The 17,714-nt window shown below is 44.0% G+C and overlaps 3 protein-coding genes across 5 annotated transcripts; all 3 read right to left on the bottom strand.

The window, feature by feature from the left end:
• Nucleotides 1–915: 915 nt before the first annotated feature.
• Nucleotides 916–1,694, bottom strand: S100A12 (S100 calcium binding protein A12). The gene is made up of 2 exons (XM_032154574.2): nucleotides 1,557–1,694; nucleotides 916–1,070 (listed from the first exon to the last, which is right to left on the bottom strand). The coding sequence occupies exons 1-2, from the start codon at nucleotides 1,692–1,694 to the stop codon at nucleotides 933–935; spliced, it is 276 nt and encodes a 91-aa protein (XP_032010465.1). The 3' UTR covers nucleotides 916–932.
• Nucleotides 1,695–6,876: 5,182 nt separating this feature from the next.
• Nucleotides 6,877–8,928, bottom strand: LOC116467925 (lysosomal-associated transmembrane protein 4B). The gene is given in 4 exon segments (XM_058439725.1): nucleotides 6,877–7,243; nucleotides 7,539–7,852; nucleotides 7,855–8,009; nucleotides 8,910–8,928. Coding segments are annotated over 4 exon segments (855 nt in total).
• A 7,613-nt stretch (nucleotides 8,929–16,541) lies between these two features.
• Nucleotides 16,542–17,698, bottom strand: S100A8 (S100 calcium binding protein A8). 3 transcript variants are annotated; one of them, XM_032154569.1, is made up of 3 exons: nucleotides 17,551–17,698; nucleotides 16,905–17,084; nucleotides 16,542–16,753 (listed from the first exon to the last, which is right to left on the bottom strand). In XM_032154569.1, the coding sequence occupies exons 1-3, from the start codon at nucleotides 17,581–17,583 to the stop codon at nucleotides 16,613–16,615; spliced, it is 354 nt and encodes a 117-aa protein (XP_032010460.1). In that variant the 5' UTR covers nucleotides 17,584–17,698; the 3' UTR covers nucleotides 16,542–16,612. The 3 variants fall into 3 exon arrangements, with proteins under 3 accessions (XP_032010460.1, XP_032010462.1, XP_032010461.1); XM_032154571.1 differs by lacking the exon at nucleotides 17,551–17,698 and adding an exon at nucleotides 17,367–17,486 and having other exon boundaries at nucleotides 16,905–17,067; XM_032154570.2 differs by having other exon boundaries at nucleotides 16,556–16,753; nucleotides 16,905–17,067; nucleotides 17,551–17,558.
• Between the last annotated feature and the right edge of the window lie 16 nt (nucleotides 17,699–17,714).

Here is a 17,714-nt window from a genome sequence, read left to right as displayed (position 1 = left end):
AAGAGCCTTGGCTATTCACTGCCAGGAACTCTTGGCCCCTAGATAGCTGCAAGTCACTCTTCTTCATTTCTTTCAGATTTCTGCTCGAATGTATGCCTTGACCACCCCATCTAAACCAACATCACCTTCCTTCCCTTTCCACCCCAACTCTACTTCTCTACTTTAGTTTTCTTCATATAACTTATCATTAACTACTATTGTATCAATATGATCACATCATGTCATATCATATCATATTATATCATATATATACATATATATGTATGTGTGTGTGTGTGTGTGTGTGTGTGTATATATATATATATATATATATATATATATATATATATATATGTTTAAAGACAGGATCTTGCTATGTTGCCCAGGCTGGAATGCAATAGCTATTCACAAGCACAATCATAGCACACTACAGCCTCAAACTCTTGGACTCAACAATCCTCTCAACCCAGCCTCCTGAGTACTGGAACTACAGGCATATGCCACGATGGCCAGCCATACAATATATTTTTATTTGCTTGTCTATTTATTTATTTTCTATCCTCTCCCCAATAATATGCAAGCTCTAAGAGGACAAGGACTTTGTGTCTTTGGTCTCTGATGCTCAGTGAACATTTGTTCAGTGAGTGAATGAATGAATGAATGGTGGACATTCAATAAATAATTCAATAAACAAATAATTGGTGATCAAATGAACGAATGGGGCAGAAGTTCTAAGGGATCTAAATTAGACTGCCAGAAGAGCAGGGGTAAGGTGTGATCAAGTTTGGAAACCACAGGCATGGAAAGAAAAAAGTTCACAGACACTATTCAGAACATTTCATGAGTGTGTTTATTAACTCTTACTCCCCACAGGCAAGGCTGGGTTTTGGTGAGGGAAAGAAAGGACCCTTGTTGAGGACGTTGCTGGGTAAAGGCCTTCAGAGAGCTACCTACTATTTATGGGTGTGGTCATGGGCAGCCTTCAGCGCAATGGCTGCCAGGGATATGAATTCCTGAAAGTCGACCTGTTCATCTTGATTAGCATCCAGGCCTTGGAATATTTCATTAATGACAGCGTTATCTTTGGTATTCTAGGAAAAAAGGATAACAGAGACCTGAGTTCAGAACCTCCACACAAGACCCTTTCATAGGCCTCTTATCCCTCAGAGCTCGGGTTATGGAGGCCCAGGCACATTAACTCATTAGCCAACACTGTGCTGGAGAATCCAATGTAACAAAACAGAGGACACAATGGTTATGAACCACCCTGGAATTAACAAGGCTTGACCTGGAAGGTACTCTTCTGCTCACTCATTCAACCCCTCCTGTGCCCTGCCTCTCTCCGTTTTACATATGAGGAAACAGACTCAGAGAGAGGAACTGACTAGAGCCTTAAGTGAGTTATTGAGAGAGGGAAGCAAAGGCCCTCTCCCACAGCAGTGGGGAGAACATCTTTTGGGAGCTCAAACTCGGGCCAAACCCACCCCAGTCCTTGTCCCACCATCCTCCACCAGGCCTTGCCACTCCCCTCAGTGCAGGATCATGGGCAAGTTTGCAGTGAGAGGGGCGTCACATACCTTGATGGTGTTTGCAAGCTCCTTTGTCAGCAGCTGCTTCAGCTCACCCTTAGAGAGGGTGTCAAAATGCCCCTTCCGAACTGAGTATTGGTGAAAGATATTGACAATTCCCTCCAGATACTCTTCAAGTTGTGTCATCTTCCCAGCCTAATGTTAACCTTCAAGGAAACAAGGGAGGTCTAGTGGCAGTTTCTCCCCCACCCCTCAACCTCCACTCTCCCCTCTCTTTCTGAATCAAGGGCCTAAAGAAAGCATAACATCCTCCATATCTATTTTATGGTCTCTCTGCTCTGTTTGATCCATGGTGAACTTCTCATTTGTGGATAGGATGGGGAGGAGAAAACATGTAATACTGTCTAACGTCTAAAAGAATCAGCCTCAGTTGCCCATGTTCCATACCACCTCATCCACTGGGGTGCATAACTTGGAGGGTATTGCTTACTCAAGGTCCCTTGGGAAGGGTTCTGTGATTGACCAGGCTGTTTGCTTTCCTCAGGTGATGGCACTATGGCCACATGTCCCCTACAAATGGTCCATAGCCCACCCCTGCTTAGCCATTCTTTTTTTGTTGTTGTTGGTTTTTGGGTTTGTTTTGTTTTGTTTTGTTTTGAGACGGAGTCTCGCTCTGCCTCCCAGGCTGGAGTGCAGTGGCGCTATCTCGGCTCACTGCAAGCTCCACCTCCCAGGTTCACGCCATTCTCCTGCCCCAGCCCTCCAAGTAGCTGGGACTACAGGCGCCCGCCACCATGCCTGGCTAATTTTTTGTATTTTTTTAGTAGAGACGGGGTTTCACCATGTTAGCCAGGATGGTCTTGATCTCCTGACCTCATAATCCGCCCGCCTCGGCCTCCCAAAGTGTTGGGATTACAGGCGTGAGCCACCACGCCTGGCCTGCTTAGCCATTCTTACATCACGGGGCTGAGTCTACATAGCGCAACAAGAGCTGATCTACTTGGGCCCAAAATGCAATATCACCCCAGAGGTGCTCGGGCGAGTAGAGGGTTGCGGTTTCCAACACCTTGTGATTTCAAAGTGGCCACCTGCAGTCACTACCCTGTGGACCACCTAAGAACCGATCCAAGGAAAAGGCACTTACCCCTCAATGCACAGGAATGTGGAGCTACAGCAAAAAGCCAGCAGTGGTGAAGGGCACTGAGCCAAGGAAGGTTTTATAATCAGTTGAGGCTTCATCTTAGCCCTTGGGTGAAGAAATCTCTGATTCATCTTGAGGCAATTTATGTAAAGTACTCTGTTGCTCAATAGAAGCTTCAAACCTGTGGCTTAGGCTGCCACAGGAGCAGCCCAGATTGTACCCAGCCTGAATTTTACCCTCCTGCTCAGCCTGAAACAAAATCACCCCCACCCCACCCACCCACACAGGGGTGCCCTGCACATTTTTTAGCCCTGAGCCAGGGCCCAGCCTTCAGGTTTAGCTCTACTCCACTGCTCCCTAATAAAAGACAGGAGAACAAACTTTACAGCCTGAGTGTCTTGTTTTAACAGATGAGGTTACCAGCTCCTCAGTTTTGGCAAATGGAATATCAACTTAAAGATCTTTATGCAGCTAAGGAGACAAGAAGGGAGACCTCCTCCTAAGTCATTCTTGGATGCAAAGTTCATCACTGGAGCAGAGGATCAGTTTTCAAAATAGATTCCAAGGTTTTCAAAAAAGGAGAGAGCAATACTACTATGCCTCCCCTTTGCTTTCCCAACTTTCTAACTTGGCTGTTACAAAGACCTAGAAAGCTGGAGTAAGGTAATCATTGTGTGTGAAGCAAGTTCACCATGCCTAGGTTACTTTACCATGTTCATGAGTTCAGTAAGACAGAACATTCATGAGAGTTTTAGTAAAGCAACTTTATTACAGAGAGGCAGCAAGGGACAACAGATGCCCAGGATTCATGGAGAGGTGGTCCTTCAAGACTCAGAAACCTGCCCAAAATGGATTAAGTCTCATCTGTACATTCCCCATGTCGCACCAAAGCTGAGGGACATCCAAAAGCACTCTGCCCTTGGTTTATGCCTAGAGGTCAATAAGATTGCTGAGCAACCAAGGCCATGCCAGAACCTGTGCTGCCACCTACCCGACAACACAGATATCCCCCTTAGCAAAGCTAGTTCATTTCATGTGCCCACCGACCTCCCTGGACCTGGAGGCAAAAGTTTGTCTCTCAGATCCATGTGTCACCTTGACTGACACAATCTCAGTGCAACATTGTTAAGCCACTGACAGTATTTGTTTCACTAGGCCCAGGAGGACACCACCACAGCAGGATGATCAGGCTTGTGTAAATCAACGAAAATGACCAAGGCGAGTCTCAATCATTTTAGGAAGTTTATTTGGCCAAAGTTAAGGATGCATGCCCAGGAGGTAGGTATACGCCTTTCTCCAAAGATGATTTTGAGGGCTTCAATATTTGAAGGAGAAACAGTGGATATTGGGGGAAGAGGAAGAAATATTTTTTAAATGCATTAGTAGATAAGAGACAAGTGATTGCATCCTTTTGAGTCTTTGATCAATCTTTCACTGAATACACAATTTTCATGTGGGAGGGAGTAGAGGAAACAGTCACTTATGCCTTCACCTGGCTCAGTGAATCTGCATTTTTACATAAGATAACAAAAATAGGGCAGAGGAAGCAATCAGATATGGATTTGTGTTGGGTGAGCAGAGGGATGACTTTATGTTCTGCCCTTTGTCCCACACCTGTGAAGATAAGCTATCAATTACACTGCCAGGGTGAAATTCAATAGAACTGTTTTAGGGTAAAGATCTTGAGGCTCACAAGGAATTTCCTTGTGGGCAAATTGTGATGTTGGTATATGGCTTTTTATCTTTGTAGCTATCTTATTTAGAAACCAACCTCAGCGGGGGTTGGGGGGGGGGTGGAGTGGGTTTGTATTACCCATTTCCCAGCTTGACTTTTCCCTCTGGCTTAGTAAGTTTGGGATCCTGAGATTTTTTTTTTTTTCACATCTGCCTGGAGAAGGGACTAGCCCAGGATCCCAGCCATCCAGGCAAGAGGTTGCTAAAGGCAGATCACAAGGTCAGGAGATCGAGACCATCCTGGCTAAGATGGTGAAACCCCATCTCTACTAAAAATACAAAAAATTAGCCAGGCATGGTGGCAGGCACCTGTAGTCCCAGCTACTCAGGAGGCTGAGGCAGGAGAATGGCATGAACCCACAAGGCTGAGCTTGCAGTGAACCAAGATCGCACCACTGCACTCCAGCCTGGGCGGCAGAGCGAGACTCCGTCTCAAAAAAAAAAAAAGAAATCAAAAAAGCAGGAACACAGCCTCACGTACAAATATTAACCTCCAATGTGAATGGCCTAAACACTGCACTTAAAATACATACAGTGGCAAATTCGATTTAAAAACAAGACCCATCCTTCTGCTGTCTTCAAGACACCTGTCTCACATGTAATGACACCTGTAGGTTCAAAGTAAAGGGATGGAGAAAGATCTATCATGCAAACAGAAAACAAAAAAGAGCAGAGGTTGCTATTCTTGAATCAGATCCGATAGACTGTGAGCCAACAACAGTAAAAAAGGATAAAGAAGGGCATTACATAGTGATAAAGGGTTCGATTTAACAAGAAAATTTAAATACACACCCAACATTGGAGCACCCAGATTTATAAAATAAGTACTTCTAGATCTAAGAAAAGATTTTGGCAGCCACACAATAATAGCAGGGGACAACACCCCACTGACATCAGTAGACAAATCATCAAGGCAGAAAACTAACAAAGAAATTATGGACTTAAATTTGACACTTGACAAATTAGACTTAATAGACATCTATAGAACAATTCACCCAACAACCAGAGAATATATATTATTTTCATTGGCACACGGAACATACTCTAAGATCAACCACATGCTCAGTCATAAGGTAAATCTCAATAAATTCAAAAAAATCAAAATCATACCAAGAATCTTGGACCACAGTGGAATAAAAATAGAAATTAATACCAAGAGGAATTCTCAAAACCACACAAATGGATGGAAACTAAACAACTTGTTCCTGACTTTTGGTTAAACAACAAAATTAAGGCAGAAGTCAAAAAATTCTTTAAAACATACAAAAATAGAGACACAACACAACATATCAAAACATCTGGAATATAGCAAAAGTAGTGTTAAGAGGGAATTTTTTTTTTCATCTTGGATGTGGGTGAATCTCATTTTAATTGCAAAAGACTTCATTCACAGCACATTCAGTAATGAACCAACAGGAGAGTTGCTGACTTTTGAACATATGAGTATATAAAAATCCCTTGCAATTTAGGTAGTCAAGATAATAAGCACATAAAAGGAAAGCAATCCTAATTTTTCTGAAAACTTTTACATTTTAAAAGGTGACTAGGCATACTTGGAAGTTCAAAGCAGTGGAATGTACCTTGCAGGGTAAGAAGGTGGAAAACCCTTTCCATGTTTTTAGGCAAATATATAACAAATATATCCCAATTCCACTTGATAAAGTCAGTTGCATGACTTCCTTGAACCAGGCTAGGGCAGAACACTCAGTAAAAGCAGGCCCTGGGTGGGGATGTGAATCCAGAAGAGGAGCACCAGATCCCATGCAACGCCAAACACATCTGTTTCACCCTCTAACATAGGTGAGGCAGGCCGCCCCATGACCCTGGACACGAGATGCAGGAGAACAGACATCAGGTGGTGACTGCTCCCACTGCCTGGTGCTTTCCAATGGTTTTAAGTCAGGCCATGGAGAAAATCCTTTACCACCAAACGCAAACTGTCATTGAACTTAAGTCATAAAGGATGTTATTGGGGAAATTCTTGAAACACATACATAAGGACTTCTATTTACTTAATTAGAAAAATGATTACAGAATTGGCATTCCTGTTTTCATAAGATTTTGTTCTCTACATTGGAAAGGTTTAAGAAAAGTTGTCTATTTTTGGTTTTATTTTACACTTTCAAAAGAGAGGCAACAGACAGAAACATGTGACTAACTGCCCAACTTTGGGGTCCCACAGGTACGAAAGCAGACTTCTCTGACTCTAGGTCCATTTAGATTTGGGGGAAGTTTCCATTCCTAGGGAGGGTTAGTAAAGCCTGTTACACCCCTAATCCTACAGAAAGTATTCTATAGCCAATCTATCATGGTGTTCTAGCAAAGCATATGTTGAGGAAAACTACAGGTTTCAACCTAACATCTAAATTTTAAAAAGTAGCATTTCAGCAACAAACAAGCGCAGAGAGCTCACCTGAAAAGTGAAATAACAGAACTATTGCTCAGATATCTGAAAAGTCAAGCTGCTGCCCCCAGCTCCGCCCACTCAAAGGCTTAGGCAGACACTTAGTGTGGCGGCGGCTCCTTGGCAGCACCATTCACAGTGGTATCATCATACCAGGGTAGGAGCACCGTAGTGTCATTGCTGGTAACATAAACCAGGACATCGGAGGTGTTCCTGCCATTGATCTATCGGTAGCAATTCCAAACACAGCTAATCAAGTAACCCTTAAAAGTTAAGATAGTGCTAATAAACAGAAGAATAATAAGGACCAAACAGGTAGGATTCACTGACATGACATCATCTCTGTAGGGAAAATTAGGAGGCAGTTGTCCTATGCATTCCTGAATGGAGTTTGGATAAACGAGCACAGTGATTGCAACCAAGGTGTTCAGAGCAAAATCAAAGATCTGGTAACAGGGCCGGGTGCAGTGGCTCACGCTCCTAATCCCAGAACTTTGGGAGGCCGAGGCGGGCGGATCACGAGGTCAGGAGATCGAGACCACCGTGAAACCCTGTCTCTGCTAAAAATACAAAAAATTAGCCAGGCATGGTGGCTGGCGCCTGTAGTCCCAGTTACTCGGAGAGGCTGAGGCAGGAGAATGGCGTGAACCCGGGAAGTGGAGCTTGCAGTGAACCGAGATCGCGCCACTGCACTCCAGCCTGGGCGACAGAGCGAGACTCCATCTCAAAAAAAAAAAAGTTGTGGTAACAGAAGAATGGGATGATCCAGAATGCGTGTAGCTTGTATGCTTCGCAATTAGCCGTAGCACATATCAGTATCATGAGAATAGAAATCGCAATGGCAATGCACGTATTGGCATCATCCATGAACTCAAAATCACCTCCCAGTTCAGAACTTGAAAAGTGATACTGATCCGGATCAGCTAGGGCACTCAACAAAATCAAGAGTACCACGGCATTGATGATCAGGTACCAGACACCTAGCAGGATCGTGCCGGTGCGGACATGGAAGCACAGGCAGCAGCTGTTGGAGTAAAACCGCACCCAAGGCGCTACCAGGGTGCGAGCATTGTCATCGCTCCTGGCGCAGAGGCGCGAGCTCGCGCCCAAGTTTCCAGGAGCGTTGACATCCTCGCCCAGGGTCCGCCGCGCAGCTGCTGCAGACTCCTCGGCTGCTCCGGCTTCCGGCCCGCTCACCTGTGCGCCCGCCAGCCTCGCTCCTCTATCCTCCCAAGAGGGAATTTTATAGCGCTAAATGTCTATATCAAGTGGGGTGGGAGGAGAGGGGAGAGATAGCATTAGGAGATATACCTAATGTAAATGACGAGTTAATGGATGCAGCACACCAACATGGCACATGTATACATATGTAACAAACCTGCACTTTGTGCACATGTACCCTAGGACTTAAAGTATAATAAAAATATATATATATAAAGAAGATATTAATAGAAAGATCTCAAATTAACAACCCAACCTCCACCTAAAGTAATTAGAAAAACAAGAACAACTAAGCTCAAAGCTAGCAGAAGAAAAGAAGTAACTAAAATAAGGGCAGAACTAAATGAATTGAGACCCAGAAAGCCATACAAAGGATCAGTGAAATGAAAACTTGCTTTTTTGAAAGGATAAACAAGATTGATAGACCATTAGCTAGATTAACAAAGAAAACGAGAAAAGATCAAAATAAACACAATCAGAAATGGCAAAGGTGACATTACTACTGATTCCACAGAAATACAAGAGATCCTCAGAAATATGAACCTTTCTATGCATACAAACTAGAAAATCTAGAGGAAATCAATACATTCCTGGAAACACACAACCTCCCAAGACTGAGTCAAGAAGAAATAGAATTTCCGAACAGACCAATAACAAGTAATGAAATTGAATCAGTAATAAAAGACCTACCAACAATAATAGCAACAACAACAACAAACCCCGTATCAGATGGATTCATAGTCAAATTCTACTAGATCTACAAAGAAGAGCTGGTATCAATCCTAAAGGAACTATTGCAAAAAATCAAGGAGGGGCTCTTCCCTAACTCATTGTATGAAACCAGTATCCTCATGACATCAAAATTTGGCAAAGGCACAACAAAAAAAAGAAAACTACAGACCAATATCCATGATGAGCATAGACGTAAAACTCTTCAACAAAATACTAGAAAACCAAATATGGCAGCATATCAAAAAGTTGATTTCCCAAATAAGTGGGCTTTATTCCTAGAATGCAGGGATGGTTCAACATATGCAAATAAATACATGTGATTCACTACATAAACAGAATTAAAAACAAAAACTATATGATCATCTCAATCAATGCAGAAAGCATTCAGTAAAAATTCAACATTTCTTCATGATAAAAGCTCTCAATAAACTAGACATCAAAGAAACATACCTCAAAATAATAAGCGCCATCTATGACAAACCCACAGTTGACATCATACTGAATAAGCATAAGTTAGGTGCATTCTGCCTAAGAACTAGAACAAGACAAGGATGTCTACTCTCACTATTCCTATTCAACATAGTATTAAAAGTCCTAGGCAGAGCAATTAGACATGAGAAAGAGATAAAAGGAACCCAAATTGGAAAAGAGGAAATTACCTCCCTTCACTAACAATATGATTATATGTCCAGAGAACTCTAAAGATTCTGCCAAAAGACTCCTAGACCTGATAAACAATTTAAGCAAATCTCAGAAAACAAAATCAACATAGAAAAATCAGTAGCATTTCTATACGCCAATAATATTCAAGCTGAGAATCAAATCAAAGATGCAATTCCATTTACAACAGCCACACAAAAGAAATAAAATACCTAAGAAAACATCTAACCAGTGAGGTGAAAGACCTCTACAAAAAGAACTACAAAACACTGCTACAAGAAATCATAGATGACACAAACAAATGAAAAAGCATGCCATGCTCATGGATTGGAAGAATTGATATAGTTAATACGTCCACATTGCCCAAAGCAATCTATAGATTCAATGCTATTCCTATCAAATTACCAAGGTCATTTTTCACACAACTTTACAAAACTAGTCTAAAATTGATATAGAAGCAAAAAGAGCACAAATAGCCAAAGCAATCTTAAGCAAAAAAGAATATAACAAGAAGTACCACATTACCCAATTTCAAACTACACTACAAGGCTACAGTAACCAAAACAGCATGGTATTGGTACAAAAATAGACACATAGACCAATGGAACAGCATGGAGACCACTGAAATAAAGCCACATACCTACAACCAACTGACCTTGAACAAGGCTGGCAAAAATAAACAATGGGGAAAGGAAATCTTATTCAATAAATGGTGCTGGGGAAACTGGCTAACCATATGCAGAAGAATGAAACTGGGCCCCTACCTCTCACCATATACAAAAATTAACTCAAGATGCATTAAAGACTTAAATGTTAAGACCTTAAACTATTAAAATCCTGGAAGAAAACCTAGGAAATACTCTTCTAGACATGTTCTAGGCAAAGAATTTATGATTAAGTCCTCAAAAGCAATGCAACAAAAATGAAAATTGATATGGGACCTAACTAAACTAAAAAGCTTCCACACAGTGAAAGAAACTAATAACAGAGTAAACAGACAATCTACAGAATGGGAGACAATATTCACAAACTGTGCATCTGACAAAGGGCTAATACCCAGAATCTATAAGGAATTCAAACAACTTAACAAGAAGAAAACAAATAACCCCATTAGAAAGTGGGCATAGGACAAGAATTTCTCACTTATATGAGAGCTAAACACTGAGTACACACAGATATAAAGATGGGAGCGGGAGACACTGGGGATTCCAAAAGGAGGGAGGGCAGGAGGGGCATCAGGGTTGAAAAGCTACGTAACAGGTACTATGTTCACTATTTGGGCAATGAGATCATTAGCAGCCCAAGCCTCAGCATCATGCAATATACCCATGTAACAAACCTGCACATGTATACCCTGCATCTAAAATAATTTTTTTTTACAAAGAGGCCAAAGAAGGATCCTTCAGATGTCCTCACTGTTTGAAACCAAAGGGCTGGGTCTGCCTGTGGATCCCTTCCCCTGTGTCTGTACAATCCCTGAGGTGTTCACTCAGGTACTGCAGGAGGTGTTGGCAACAACCAAAGGCCACTCTGCTCTGCCAGCAGATGATCAGAGGCTGTTCAGGTGTTCATCACCAGCTTAGCTAATGAGTTCAGTGAGTCTCACTGGTCCTAAATAGTCCAGGTGGTAGCATTAGTTATCACTGACATAGTCAGTGACAAGTTGGGTACCATTTTTCCCAGGGCATGTACACCTATGCCAGGTAGGAGGACACAGACGGCAAAATGGAATCAGCTATCAGAATGCCTTCCTGGCAGAGTATGTCAGGCAACCCTGCAATCTCAGAAGCCCTTCCAGCTTAGAGTGTCATTTTGCACAAACACTTGAGGACCACAAATTCCAAAACAGCATGCTCTATCTAAGGGTGACAGGTATTCTGCAGTATATCCCACAAAGGAATATACTAGCCAGGGGAGCACTTGTAACTCTGGTCAGGGAGCTGTCATTATAAAAGTCTATAGTTCAAGTGTACAAAGCCTGTGTCAGATTTAGCCATGAGTTACGTGGCAAGGTAAATTGTATGATGTGCCTGCTTTCCCATACCATTGACGATGTTTAAAATCTGTCTGATTTTATGTCTTTGTTCTAGGTAACCTGCACGAGGCCATCACTCTCCAATCAGAACCACCGATGGCTGTTGGGGCCCCAGTCAAATTGGCAACAGGCCACAGATGGACTATTCCAGCATGGAGATGCCCTGAGTACATGGGTGGCTGATTCAGCAGTGTTTTAGATCACAGGAGAATTTCCAAATCTCCTAAGACTGGAAGGAAACTCCTCTGCCCAGGGAAGAAGACAGAATTGTTACTGGGGCAACCCCTAAGAGTTTAGGGCAATCAAAATGCCAATCCTCTTGCTCTATACGTAGGGAGATTATCTTTGCCTAGAGGATTGCTCACACCAGGAAAAATCTACCAGTCCTTCAGGCCCTGAGGTGTGCCAGGTAAAGTCCTGGGCAAGGAAGAGTGGCCCAAGAGAGAAGCTTATCTGGTACCTCCTCTCCCTACTCCTCACTCTGGACAACAGAGACCCTATAGGGGATGAGGAGAAAGAGGCCACGCAGGCAGGGGAGGAATGGCTGTCCCATCCACACCCAGGGTGGAAAATGGCTACAAGAGAGTACCTTCATGTTTTAATTAGGGTCTCTTGCTTGGAGACAGTAGAGATCTGATTCTACCTCTGCCACTTGCCAGATTCATAAGATTTGTCAACTTTCTGAGTCTACTCATGTACAAAATGGAAATAGTAGTTATCTCTCTCACAGGGTTGTTATGAGAAATGAGATAAGTTACCACAATGTCTTGAGTTAAAAAGCAAAATCATTAACAAAATCATTGGCCTGTGTCAAAATTTTTGTTTCAATTCATTAATGAGAGAACCAGCAAGGAAGACTTTTTTGAACTGGTTTGAAGGATATTAAGAATATGAAAGACAGTTAGAAAGTAATGTCTAAGATTCTTAATTTAGACACAAGACTAGATACAAGTCTTTTGACTTTTCATAGGGTGACAAAAACAAACCATAGCAGTTTTGGGTTTAACGTCTTGACCAGCCTATAAAGTCATATTGCCCTATCCAGCAGAGGTAAACTGTCTACATCATCTATTATGAATTGCTATCAAACATGCTTTGCCAATCACTTTTCTCAAAAGTGTCAGATGAGGTCTAGTAGCAAGGACCTGCTTTTATTCAGAGAGACTCTAGCATGAGATCAAAAATATAAGCAATCACTAGTTTGCCTTTTTCCAGGTTTGAGATGATTTTTTTTTCTTTCACACTGACACATAGCCAGAGCCCAGTGAGTGCTGGTAGCTTTCCCTCCCCTCTTGAGCCCATTTGAATTTAGACTGAATTCCCCCAGGGCAGAAAGTGGGCTGGGTTCTGGACCCAGTCAAAATTGTTCTGGTTCCCAAGTGGAGGGATAAACAGGAAAATCTTTTCCATTGGAATAAGGCCTTTTGCTCAGCCACTGTAGACCAACTGCCCAAGTCCAGATTCTCTCCATGCCCTTTAAGACTTTTGTCACAACCACCAGGAACACACCTGAAGTCAGGACACTTGGGCGAAGAACTTGGAAGGAGAAGCAAGACTTCAAACAGGCCATCCTTATAGGACCCAGAAATCATAGTGGCCGGATCTGCTTCAATTGGTGAGCCAAGCTCTCCTTCGTGGGCTCAAATGTTGCATGCGATTTCCTGCTAAACTACTTATTTCTAAACTTCCCACTCCCTTGTTCTTCTTTTGCAGCTGAGGAAACAGGAAACAAAATCACCTTGCTCTGGGCCACAAGTCCTGTCTGATTCTGCCCAGTCAGTGGTTTCGGTAATGGGCACGGTCTTGTTTGTAAATCATCATCTCCAAGCCTGCGTCCTCTGGGAAGCTTCCAAGGCCTTCCTCTCTCACTTCTCTTCTCCAGATGGCCAGTGACAGCTGAACCACCTCCCCTGCCCAACTGTGCACTCAAGAATCAACTGTTGACCCAATTCTTCACAACCAGTACCCATCACTTATGGTGAAACTCCAAAGGGCACTGTGGGCCACCTTCCTCTTCTAGTGGGCTCAGAAAAAGAAGACTTATTAGACTTCCAAGTAATGGCAGACAACTGAGAATAGTAACTCTCCCCAAAAGAATCCATTGACAGCAAGTCCAATAGTGCACTTTCAAGGGGAATCAAAGGCCCCGGGATAGGTTGCCCCTCACCACCCTGACACACACACACACACACCCCACCACCACCACCACCACCACCACCACCACCAATGTGGATAGCTGAAAGGCAGAATCGGGGTGCTTGCTCCTTTTTTGTACTCCTGTTACTATCTTTTCTCTTGTGAGGTCCCCTAAATGTTGAGTTGACCTGAGATGTGGTTTGGTGAACTCTGGAACCTTTCCCACCTTTTTTAGCCTGGGCCACATTCGGGTCAGCTGCTCACCTTTGCACTATATATTGGAGAAAATTATAGCAAGATCACTGTGGTGTCTCTCAGAGCTCCATAATCTCAGCTTCTGCAGTGCGGAGTGTATTCCACACTCCTGACTTAAGCAGAAGCACTGGCTTGGGGGGATGGATAGATATCCTTCAGCAAAACTGAGAAGAAAGTAATTTAATGCCTAGGCCTTCCTCCTTGCCCCAGCAGAAGCCCATCTCCATATTCTGATGACTAGATTTTCCTATCCCATCTTAGATCTCAATCTTAACTTTCAGCTGGCTGCCAACCATTTTCACTAATATGTTAGCTGATAACCAATAAAATTGACTGGTAATTAAAAACATTGGTGAGTAAGGGCTTAAACTATTACCTTTCCCTGTTCATTTACATTTTATATGATTAAGGCCTACTACAAGAAAAAGCCCAGTGACCTGAACTGAGTAATCTTCAGCACTGGAAACCAGTTAATCTGAGTGGCATTTTGCTAATGGTAGGAAAAGGGTTTGCTCCTCCTGAAATCCTAGGGAATTAGTCACCTCCTCTTCTCCTCTTGGGCATGAAGCATGTCTAGGTTCTCCAAAGAACCCCTCCCCTCCGCTACCCCAGAGTTAGCTTCCTCTCTTCAGCCGATGATCCTGGGGTTCCAAGCACAATAATTATCCCAGCGAGGGTAGAAGGCTCCCTGCTCTATTTAGTAACTCCCCCCGCAAAGAATCAATTGACAGCAAGTCCAACAGTGCACTTCCAAGGGGAATCAAAAGCACTGGGATAGGTTGCACTCCCGCCCTGACACACACACGTATGTGCACAGACCCCACCATACCCCACCATAAGTGTTGGTAGCTTTTTCTCCCCTCTTCAGCCCATTTGAATTTAGACTGAATTCCCCCAGGCAGGAGGGCAGAAAATGGGCTGGGTTCTGGACCCAATCAAAATTGTTCTGGTTCCCTAGTGGAGGAATAAACCGGAAAATCTTTTCCATTGAAATAAGGTCTTTTGTTCAGCCACCGTAGACTGTGCTTAGGCAATGGCTGGGGCCCTTGTGCAGTGCAGAGGGACATCAAGCAGCTTCCATCTTCCAGGCCGGGGTGTATCCTCAGCTTCACAGAGCAGGAGAGCTGTGGAGGACCGTGGGCAGCAGGGTAGGAACTGATTTCGCCCTTGGCAACAACACATGTCCCCACAAAGCATCCATCCACCCACCCAACACAACAATAGCAATAAAAATACTCCAACTTTTGGCCAGGTGTGGTGTGGATCACACCTGTAATCTCAGCACTTTGGGAGGCCAAGGTAGGAGGATCGCTTGAGTCCAGGAGTTTGAGACTAGCCTGGGCAACATAGCAAGTCTCCATCTCTACAAAAAAATAATTTAAAAATTAGCCAAGGGCAGTGGCTCATGCCTGTAGTCCCAGCTACTAAAGAGGCTGAGGTGGGAGGATTACTTGAGCCCAGGCGTTCGAGGCTACAGTGAGCCATGATCATGCCATTGTACTCTAGTCCAGGTGACAGAGCAAGACCCTGTGTCTCAAAAAGGGAAAAAAAAAGAGAGAGAGAGAGAGACAGAGAGAAATACTCTGCCTTTTGTTACTAAAAACCAGTAAGCAGGACAAGTGTTCTTAACCTTTTTGAGGTGTTGGGCCTTTTTGAGACTCTGATGGAAGCCATGGAGGAATGTCCTCAGTGCATCACTCAAAATGATGCACACAACTTCAACCCAATTTCAGAGATGTATAGACAGGCAAGTCAAGAATTCTGGTTTAGTGATTCTGGCGACAGCTTCCTACCTTTTTACCCATCACTAACACCATTGCCCCAGCACCTAAGTGAGGACAACAGAAAATTCCCCACACCACAGCATGAAAATCCAGTTTGGGGTGACGTTTTTGTCAAAAGGTTCCCCTTCATTTTCTTCTTTTTTTAACTGCCCATCTCAGAGAAGAACCATTCATCTTCTGGCCTTCCCCTTGTACCAGCCCTTGGGAAGTATTTTTTAGATAATTCTCTGATCACCAAAGCATAGAATCCCATAGGGCAGCATATGAATAACCTATTCTTTGACTTAAGTTTTACTAATTTATTTTCCTATTTGCCTATTCCTTTATCATTTAATTGAGTTGGGAGGTTGGGAGTGGAGAGGGAGGAAAAATTTTCAAAATCCCCAAGGACAAACTACAGGTATGGGGACAGGTGTGGGGATTATCCTATTAATGGAGGACTCTGAACATTGTCCACCTACATCACACCACACACAGAATCAGCCTCTCCCTCTCTCCCTCTCTCGCTCTCTCTGTCTCTCTCTCTCACACACACACACACAAACACACACACACACACTTCTATGTAGCTATCACCCTAATTTCCCAAGAGCCACATCTAAGACATTTAGCTGGAAGCTAAAATTTAGCTTAGAGAACAGTATCAGTTGTTCTTATACCACCCTGTTCCCAAATCCCTGACCCATTTCAGAACCACTAGTAAAATCATCAGCTACAGTGTCATGGACTTTTTGGAATCCTTAAGCCTCAAATCCAATGGCTCAAGATGGAGGGGCTGGAAGGGAATGTGGGGCAGAGGCCAGCTGAGGGGTAAAACAGGAAAGGCTTGTGAGAGGTAAGGTGGGATAACATAGATTTCTTCCTTTGGGTTTTCCAATCCTCCCTCCACACCGAGGAACCTCATTTCACAAAAGCATGAACGAGAGAGGCGTGAGGTATTGATGACTTTATTTTTCTGCAGGTACATGTCCAGGGGCCCAGCCTCTGGGCCCAGTAACTCAGCTAATCTTTGTGGCTTTCTTCGTGGCTTTTTTTGTGGGCTGCCACGCCCATCTTTACCACCAGAATGAGAAACTCCTGGAAGTTAACTGCACCATCAGTGTTGATATCCAACTCTTTGAACCAGGCGTCTGCACCCTTTTTCTGTCAAGATTGAGGAGGAAGAAGCCAGAGTTTAAAGATCTCAGAGAGAGCCGAGGCATAGCCATCTATGAAGGGCAGCAGGGAGGACCGCTGGCCCAGGGCAGCCCCAGGACCAGGCAAAGAGCCCCCACCACACCCAGCCCCTCCTCACCCTGATATACTGAGGACACTCGGTCTCTAGCAATTTCTTCAGGTCATCCCTGTAGACGGCATGGTAATTCCCCTTTATCAGGGAGTACTTGTGGTAGACATCGATGATGGAGTTCAAGGCTTTCTCCAGCTCAGTCAACATGATGCCCACGCACTTGCCCCACCTGAAAAACAGAACCCTCTGGGGAATCCCATGGCAGGGAATTTGCATCTGCCCAGGGCAGTACTCAGAGGACTCATGCCCCAAGCGATGGCCTTGTCCTGGCCTGCACTCTCCAAATAACCAAACCAGCAGATGGCTATGGCTCTGGTGGGAAGGGTGGGATGATAGGGATACAGGTGTGGGAAGGGGAAGGGTCCATTCACACAGAGGCATGTGCACACACATGGGGCCTGTAGACTTTCCTTACCACCCCACCCTCTGCTGAAAAAAGGTCCAGCCTAGGAGACAATGTGCCCTTACCCACTGGAAGGTGCTGGAGGATGCTCTCCTTCCTTATCCCTGCCTCACTCCCCATCTCCAGGAGTATCTTTGCTCCAGACCTCCCTGAGCTTTCTCTCTCCTCTCTCAGGAAGGCTGCTCCACTTCTCTGACCCTCCCCAAGAGAAGCCCAAAGTGTGGGGCCAACCCAGACAGTCCCACTTACCAGGTCTTCTGAAAGACAGCTGACAAGAGACATGCAGGGCTGAGAGGCAGCTCCTTTTTATAGCAGTTAGGCTTGGCCAGCTGCCCATAGCTTCAGGCCATCAGAGACAGCTGCTCCCTGCCAGAGTTGCTACAGTCTCTGGTTTCTCAACGAGGTGAATGTGG

Source organism: Hylobates moloch, unplaced genomic scaffold (genome assembly GCF_009828535.3).
Source record: "Hylobates moloch isolate HMO894 unplaced genomic scaffold, HMol_V3 SCAFFOLD_5, whole genome shotgun sequence".
NCBI classification, from domain to species: domain Eukaryota; kingdom Metazoa; phylum Chordata; class Mammalia; order Primates; family Hylobatidae; genus Hylobates; species Hylobates moloch.
This window is presented reverse-complemented; position numbering and strand designations above follow the sequence as displayed.

What these genes read in the sequence shown, in the direction of transcription:
- S100A12 (XM_032154574.2), bottom strand. Translation starts at nt 1,694, where the DNA reads ATGACACAACTTGAAGAGTATCTGGAGGGAATTGTCAATATCTTTCAC. An exon ending in AGCTTGCAAACACCATCAAG is followed by an intron (nt 1,071 to 1,556) that starts GTATGTGACGCC and finishes CTTTTTTCCTAG; the next exon opens with AATACCAAAGATAACGCTGT.
- S100A8 (XM_032154569.1), bottom strand. Translation starts at nt 17,583, where the DNA reads ATGTCTCTTGTCAGCTGTCTTTCAGAAGACCTG. An exon ending in GCTGTCTTTCAGAAGACCTG is followed by an intron (nt 17,085 to 17,550) that starts GTAAGTGGGACT and finishes GGGATTCCCCAG; the next exon opens with AGGGTTCTGTTTTTCAGGTG. An exon ending in AGTGTCCTCAGTATATCAGG is followed by an intron (nt 16,754 to 16,904) that starts GTGAGGAGGGGC and finishes CAATCTTGACAG; the next exon opens with AAAAAGGGTGCAGACGCCTG.